This window comes from Phalaenopsis equestris, unplaced genomic scaffold, assembly GCF_001263595.1.
Source record: "Phalaenopsis equestris unplaced genomic scaffold, ASM126359v1 Scaffold001314, whole genome shotgun sequence".
Taxonomy (NCBI): Eukaryota; Viridiplantae; Streptophyta; class Magnoliopsida; order Asparagales; family Orchidaceae; genus Phalaenopsis; species Phalaenopsis equestris.
The window spans coordinates 157,446-165,839 of NW_018165753.1; the positions used below are offsets into that span (position 1 = coordinate 157,446).

Here is an 8,394-nt window from a genome sequence, read left to right on the forward strand (position 1 = left end):
GGGGGGGGGTATGCAGGTAATCACCAAAGAAATACGTGATTGAAAGCGGGAAAAGGTGTTGGCTATGAAGAAAACTCCTGGATGTTGGTGGTTGGGAACACTAGGGTACAAGGAAAACTAGAAGGCGGTGAGGAGGGGAGGTGGAGGTGGAAGTCGGAGAAGGTAATCACAACCAGGGGGAGAGATACTGACGAAGCACCACCCAAACCGTCAGATACAACCCTCAGAGGAAAAAATAGGACGTCAGCAGCTCTCCTCACAAACTGAAATATGAAAATAACATAAGCTAACCTTAAGGCACACAAAGCATAAATAAATACTATTTTGATAGGAAGGAGATATGGGCCCCTCTCCTAATTGAGAGGCAATCCCAATAATTGGGACCAGCCAGCCCTTACTCAGTCTCAACTAAACTGATTTAGGTTGCCCGATTCAATAGGAGTGAGAGAGGAATAACCCCCGTGTCAAATATAGTTGAAGGCAACATTAAAATTTGTTTAAAAAAATTTGCCAAGATAAAAATAGTTAAAATAAAGTTAAAAATGATAGTTTTGAGAATTTAATTGATTAAATTTAAATTTGATTAAAGAAGATAAAAAATTTATTAAACATATAAATAATAAGAGCTATTTATCGCTTTAGACTAAGCCACTTTGGATTAGTTATTACAAGAAAATAGACATTAAATTTTCATTCATCAAATTAAAGCTGAATTAAATTGGATGGAACATAAATGAAAAAATTGTAATTAAAATGATAAATTTACCTCAGTTTAGTTAGTAAATTAAATAATTAAATTTGAAAGCTAAGGAGTACTAAAATAATTTTATTGAATTGAACCGGAAAAAGAAAAATAAATAAGAAAGAAACTTAATTATTTATAATAAATAAATAAATTGATAGAAACTATCATGTGCATAGTCATAGTATTGGTAATACACCAAAGTAAATAATACCGAAAGAGAAAAAAGCAAACAAGCCTTCCAAAATGTAGACAATTATATTTCAAAATTATCATAATAATTTTTTTTCAAAATTGAATGCATTGATTGATGTAGCCTACTATATACATTAAGCAATTTTTCAATAGTTCAAAATTCCTATAGCCAATGAGATTACAAAAAACACAATCAAATTTACAAACTAGGTATAAATATTGCAAAATGAGAAAACAAAAAGTTAATAATTAAAATGGACACTTAAAATGACTTGTAAATCACATTAAACATAAAATTAAAGACAAAAATAGACAACAAAGGACTTGGTCCCCTAGCCTACAAACAAATTAAAAATGATAACTCATCAACGAGAATGAATAAGATTTGCTTATTAAACACTTGCAATTCAACAAATTGATGACTAAATAAAATTTCATTATTTTGAATGTATGACAAGAACTAGATCACCAAAAACATCATTGTATCTGTGACATATATAAGCAAGCAGGCAGAACGCATTGTTTAAAAATTCAAAATGTAGCTTCGCATGCATTAGCATATCCATGCTAATAATTAAATCTAAATTATTTCAAGGCATAAACGTGCTAAACAAAGCAATTTTAACATAAATAATATGCCTAAAAAATTGTCGGAGTGTCTTGAAAAGCATGCAAGCTTTCTAAAATGAATCCAAATCTATTAAATTAAATAACCACATGTGCTTCGACGAATGAATTAAATACTCAAATTTAAAGTCTGGGAATGTTGCATGAACTAACACAAAATAAACTTGAATTCCTTTTATTCCGAGAAACACACAAATGTTGCACGTGAGCTTTCCATTTAGATAATCACTAACACAAATTATTCCATGTATGTATTCAAAAGTACTATATCAGACATAGTACATTTAGATCATCAATGCTACAAACGAAATAAAAGAGTACAATAAGCACTGCAATAACTCTGTCAACAGATCAACGGGAATTACCTTAATGTGAGCATGAAAAACCGATGGTAAATGCGAAGCAAGAACAAGTCTAGCAAAAATCAATGCCTCTATCTTTAAATTTGAGGTAGAAGATTTATCCTGTAAAGATCATGAAAGATAAGAATAGGTTAAAAATGATTAGGAAGTTAATGCAACAAATGGAGAGCATCACTCACACTTAAAGCTTTCTCTATTCCAACTACAAGGGATCCAACATGATTGGCAAGACAGTCGGGTAAAACAACCACAAGTTCTTTTAAAACTGAAAAAGCTCCAACCTGAACATCAAAAATAGGAGAATGAAAACTATTGAGAAAACAATATGAACAATGATAGTATTAGTAAGACATCTTACCTTTGTCTTGATGGATTTTTCACGTAACTGCTTGTTTATAGATCTAACAATTTTTGTCACCTCTTGCCTTAATAAAAAACGGGGGCTGCAATGATAATGAAAAAAATAAATGACTTCCATGAATTCGGCATTTATTTCTTGCTATATGTTGTCCAGTATAGATCAACTAAATTAGAGGTCAAGAAGCATTGACATTCTGCTAAAGCTTCTCAATATCATATTGATCAACTAAATTAGAGGTCACGACACATTGACATTCTGCTAAAGCTTCTTAATATCATATTAATCTTACCTCATTCTGCTAAAGCTTCTTAATATCATATTAATCTTACATCATCCACATGTTCAATTAACCTGATAGAATACTCGGCAAACGCCTAACACATATTGGACACTCACCATCCACAGTTTCAATTAATAAAAAAAATAAATTAACAGATATGTATGTCCAACTCATATGTCCTAAATAATGAACTTAAAATTATATTCCATAAATTAATTCAATGAAGTAAACTATTTCATTTTATTTTAAAACATATAGCTTGAATAACTTAATAGCAACTTGACACTTATTTTACTTTATGAACAATGTTTTATTCTCCTATCAATTTTTATAATGTTTATGTAACGCTCGGGTTTTGCCTTTCATTTTTTTTGTAATACAAGTGTTACATTTTGAATGAGATCGTTTAGTGCTTTTAGGGGCGATTGAAGGGGAAAACAGGACTGAATGAGTACCTACAAGGGTGATCACAGAGTAGCTCAAGGTAGGGAGGCAACACGATGGCGTCCTACGAGCAGCGATCGATCGACGGGCATCATTGAGCGGCTCATGAGTGCACTTGTGCGTAAAGCAAGGGCTCTCCAAAAGGCAAAAGTTGCACTCCTGACAAGGAAGCGAACAACGATGTTAAGAGCAGCACGCAAGCAATCGACACGTGCAGATAATCTCGAGCAAAGAAGAGGAGGCAAAAAAGCTTAGATAGTGACTCATGTGCTATTATGCATGAAGGCAACACTCAAGCTATTATGCAGTAGCGGTGATGGTGAAGTGCGGTGTCGAAGCATCATGTGTGGGATTGGAATTCATTTGGGGCGAGCCTATTGAGTTGAGGTAATTTTTAATTAAGTATTTCATTTTATTCTTTTAATCCTAAATTTATGGCCTATACCTATAGCATATTTTTTAGGGTTTTTATATGAAACAAAATTAGTAATGATAGTTTAGAAGTATGAGCATTCACTAAATGTTGTAGCATATTTTATTTTAAATTAATGATTTAGGTTTAAACATTTGATTAAAAGATAAACAATAGATGATGAAATATGTATAAAATATGTGAGCAACATGAACTACAATAAATTTAATTGTATTAAATTACTTTTTTTTAATGATTCTTTACATTTATTTGGATTATAAATTGCTAGTGATAAAATATGTAAGTAAAAGAGTTTGAAAATCGTTATTCGACTATCTGTTCCCGTATTAAAAATTTCAAGCCCAAGGCAAAATCGTGATGCTTTAGTTTCTACTTTATTTAATAAAATAATTTGTTTTCTCAATTTCACGATAACAAAATATAATGTTTGGAGTATAAGGGTTTTAATAAATTTAAATATAGCAATTAAAAAAAATTATTATATAATTTCACTTCAAAATTATTTAGTTTATATATAATTAGTAAGTTTTTTTTTATTTATGAGGTATGATAGTTTAATATCATAATCAATCCATATCAATATCATATATTTTTAATAATAGGTGCCTTGTATCATGAAGTATCGTGTTCGTGTCTCTTTTAAAATAAATTTGTCATTTAATTTAATTTCTTATGACTTAATGAAAACTCAATATATTCAATGGCCATGCAAAAATATACACAACTTATGCATATTTACTTTGCAATAAGCTATACAAATTATTCTAATGTAATTAAAACCAAGGTTTAATAAGGTCAAGAGGAGCTTAGAAAAGGCCCAAAGAAGACAACAATGCTAGCCTCTTGTCCCTCGAACTCTTAACCATTTACCTCCTCCCCATGAATGCATCCTTTTTCCCATGCATGAAACAAGCTCTTCCCTCTCTCTCCCTTGTTGGGAATAGTCACTTTGTCTTAAAACCAGTCCAGGACTCCTTAAGGTCCTCTTGCGTTCAATGCAAAATGCTTTCCCCAATGACGTGGGAGCTCCCATTTTCACTAAACTTAGCGAGATCGAGATCGTGTCGAGTTTCCAATCATGTGAATTCCACAGTATTACAGAATCACAGCTCTCACAATCACAGGAAAGCACGAAATGCGAGATACTGCCCATCCTGCAAGGAAAAAATAATTTCTTGTATTTTCTTATTTATTTTCTATTTTTCTTATTTCTAAGCAGGTTTTTATTTGAGAGACTATTTATATGTTTTTTAGATAATTGAAGATTGTTATTATTTTGGAAGACATTCTCTATTTTATGTCGTTCAGAATCTTGTATTGTTTCCTTTTGCAAGTAGTATGTTTGTATCTTGCTTAGGAACAAGTGATGAATCCTCCTCAACCTTCGTACCACATCATTTTGATGCTATCTGTTTCTTTTTGCAAGTAGTATGTTTGTATCTTGCTTAGGAACAAGTGATGAATCCTCCTCAACCTTCGTACCTCATCATTTTGATGCTATCTTTGTTGTTTTTCAGCAGTGACAGCCACCAAAGGACACTAATCCCCTTTTGAATGCCTTCGAATTTGCTTATCATCTTACCCTTGCCATTCCACAACCACCTCTTCATAAAACCAGTTTCCAAACCACCTTCTAGGACCCTCAAAAAGAAATCAAACCGTATCAGAGCCCGGCAAACCCTAAATTTTTAGAGATTTTTCTTCCTTATCACTACCAAAAATATATATATATATATATATATATATATCCTTACCCAAACCATTCCTAATACAATTCTTAGCCATATATAAAACTTTTCAAATCCAATTTTCCTATCTTTACCAAAATTTCACCCCAACACCTACACCAAAACCTAACCCCCTAACCAACTTTGATTTGCGAACATATATCTGTCGAAAACATGATCAAGAGAAGAGGACGTCATGCCACCAAAGATAAACCCTCAGATAGGTGTTCAAAAACTTAAAATGGAAGATAAGCAAAGGAAAATCCTCCAAACACAACAGAGGTTTGTCACCTTTACGAAGATAAAATCTAATGAGGTCACCCGTTGTCACAATAATGACTCGTCAAAACGAGAAAAATATGGGAATCCCTTCCACAAAATAATTTTCAGTGACAAAGAACCACTATCTCAATGATTCAACATAAAATATCAAAGTAGACGCTAGGATCTCAGAGTAAAGGTGGATTTATCGGATTTTGAAGATCGTATGGATCCAAATAAGTTCATTGAGTGGCTTCAAACAGTAGAGTGAATTTTTTAGTACAATGATATTCCTCAAGAAAAAAGACGCCACAAAGCTCGAAAAAAATGCTTCATTGTGATGAGCAAACCTAAAGCCTCTTCGACAATGAGAAGGGAATGCTAAAATTACTGTGGTCCAATATAAAATGAGAAATGCAGTGCAAAAACCTTCCCCAGTATTACTGACGGGATATGTTCATAAAACTATATCACCTACACCGGAGAGATTCTTCTGTGGAGTAGATAGCTGAGTTTGAGCAATTTATGTTGAAATGTGGGCTAGTAGAGCCCAAGAAAAACACCATAGCTCAATATTTAAGAGAATTAAGATTGTCCAATAGAAATGTGGTATAGTTGCAACCTTATTGAACAACACAGAATGTCCAGACCGTAGCACTGAAGATGGAAAGACAGCAAGCCAATATGAGGTCCACAACACCCTCCAAACAGAATTCAACCATCATATCAAGTAATAAAAGTGCGCCAAATGAAGCACCAAACACGACCTAACAAGAGGAGTAATCCACACAAATTGAAGAAAAAGTGGAGCCCATTAGTACTCCCAAATCTATCCCTGCCAGTAACTGCTTCAAGTGTCACGATTTTGGCCACATACTACTTGATTGCCCAAACATGAGGGCCATTTCTTTCACCGAAGGAGCAGTTAAATAAATGGCCAATAACATGGGAGATGATGAAGACTTCAGAGGAAACTCTCAACTTCAAGCATACAAAGAAGAGACACGAAAGATGCTAAGCCCATGACAGAAGCTCTAGTTGGATTAAAATTGGTTGTTCTAGAATGTAGTGAGTCCGGGAAGCCGATACCAGAAAAGAAACATCCTTTGTTGAGAGAGTCGTTCGATATCTTGATTGACAGTTTACCTCTTAAGTAGGTTTGTTAACGATCCGATTTTGAGCCGAGTTGGGGTCAACTCAAAATAGGCTTGTGGCTATTTATATTCGATTTTGAGCAGAGACGGCTCGAAATCGAAAAGAGCTAGCTCAAACCGAGTTATTTGGATCCACTTTAGCTAGGAATCAACTCGAACCGGCTTAAAATTGAAACTAACTGCTCAATTTGAGTTATTTGGATCCATTCCAGCTCAAAATAGGCTTGAAAATTTGCTCGACTTGTTATATTCAATTTTACTTAGCATTATATACATAATTTTTATAAATAAAAAATACTACGGTCAATTCATGTATGGCTCAAAATCAGCTCAAAAAAATTTAATTTGAAGTTTCGGCTCATAGCTCGATTATTTATTTCGATTCGAGCAAAGATTCAAATCAATTTCGAGCGATTAACCATCTTCGAGCTAAATTCACAGCCCTACTCTTAAGTGGTTTCCACTGAGAATAGTCCAATATGACACAAGTTTTATCATATATGTCAAAAATGAATGATTATTTATTCTATCATAATAGACTTTAGAAGTTCGTATGTGTTATGGAGTTGCCTAAAATAGAAGGGAGCATAAATTTTGCGGTGGTACTGCCTCAAACACAACATAATGATGATTTTATAATGATGGTGATATATCAAATCCAAAAGCGTCCAGTGAAGAAGGTGATGCCCTTCCTAGCCAAGGAGAATGACAAGAGAGCTCCCGTTTCAGCAAGACTTAGCGAGATCCTGATCTCGTCGAGTTCTCATTTGCAAGAAATCCACAGTATCATGTAATCATTGTTCTCGAGATTGCAGGAGAGCAGGAAACAAGCGATGTCGCCCCATTTTATATGGAAACAATAATTTCTTGGCTTTTTCTTTAAATTATTTTCCTATTTTTTTATTTCTAAGAAGGGACTTTATTTGAGGGGCTACTTATGTTTTTTTTTCCTGGTTTAAAAACTTTTGATGATTGTTATTGTTTTGGGAGATATTAATCTCTATTTATATGTTCTTCAGAGTTTAATATCATTTTCTTTTACAAGTGGTGTGTCTATAATTTTGTTATTTTTCAGTCAGGAAAGCTATTGAATGACACTTATCCCCTTCTAAACGTCATTGAATTCGCTTATTATTTTCCCCTTGCCATTCCACAACCTCCTCTCGGCAAAACCCACTTCCTAACCACCTTCTACGAGCCCTAGATTAGTATCACCCATGATTCTCACTCATTTGAATTCCCCTGACGTCAATTGATTAACTGTATGTGTGAGTCCATATATAGCCTTTGAATAGCTATTATATAAGAAAAGTTGAATGCCATCCATTTTCAGAAATAAAGTTTTATAAAATTCTATAAATATACATCGTTAAAAGTTTGGTGGGTGATTTGTTCAAAAGTTGTTTGTAAGAAGCTGAAGGTGAAGTCCCGTTGCCCGCTTCGGAAGGATGTTTTAATTTATATATATGTATATAATTTTAGAAAAATATGAAATCAAACTGACCTCATATTTTTCAGTTTAAATGAAAGAGCGCTCTACCTCAAATCTTATATCTATCCCGAGGGATAAACACAAGACTTGAGGATAAGATTCAATCAAATAAACTAGAAAAACATATGCATCCGTTTGGGTCTGCGAAACCGTTTTATTTGCCGACAAGTTTCCCTATTTAATACTAATGATTAAATAGGGTTTATTTTAAGCTGGGTTCGGAAAAGCTTCCTATAAGGGCAAACCCCTATAGTTAATTACATCTTAAATGACCGAAGTCACCTAAGAAAACTCTCGATAAAAATCAGGGAATAAT

At 33.5% G+C, this 8,394-nt stretch overlaps 1 protein-coding gene across 1 annotated transcript in view; it reads right to left on the bottom strand.

The window, feature by feature from the left end:
• Window positions 1-8,394, bottom strand: part of LOC110033983 (cullin-associated NEDD8-dissociated protein 1) — a 118,281-nt gene that overhangs the window by 62,603 nt on the left and 47,284 nt on the right. The window contains exons 12-14 of the mRNA XM_020738180.1: window positions 2,285-2,369; window positions 2,106-2,207; window positions 1,930-2,028 (exon numbers count right to left, since the gene is read on the bottom strand). Of these exons, the coding sequence (XP_020593839.1) occupies window positions 1,930-2,028; window positions 2,106-2,207; window positions 2,285-2,369 (286 nt within the window). The remainder of the gene's footprint in view (window positions 1-1,929; window positions 2,029-2,105; window positions 2,208-2,284; window positions 2,370-8,394) is intronic.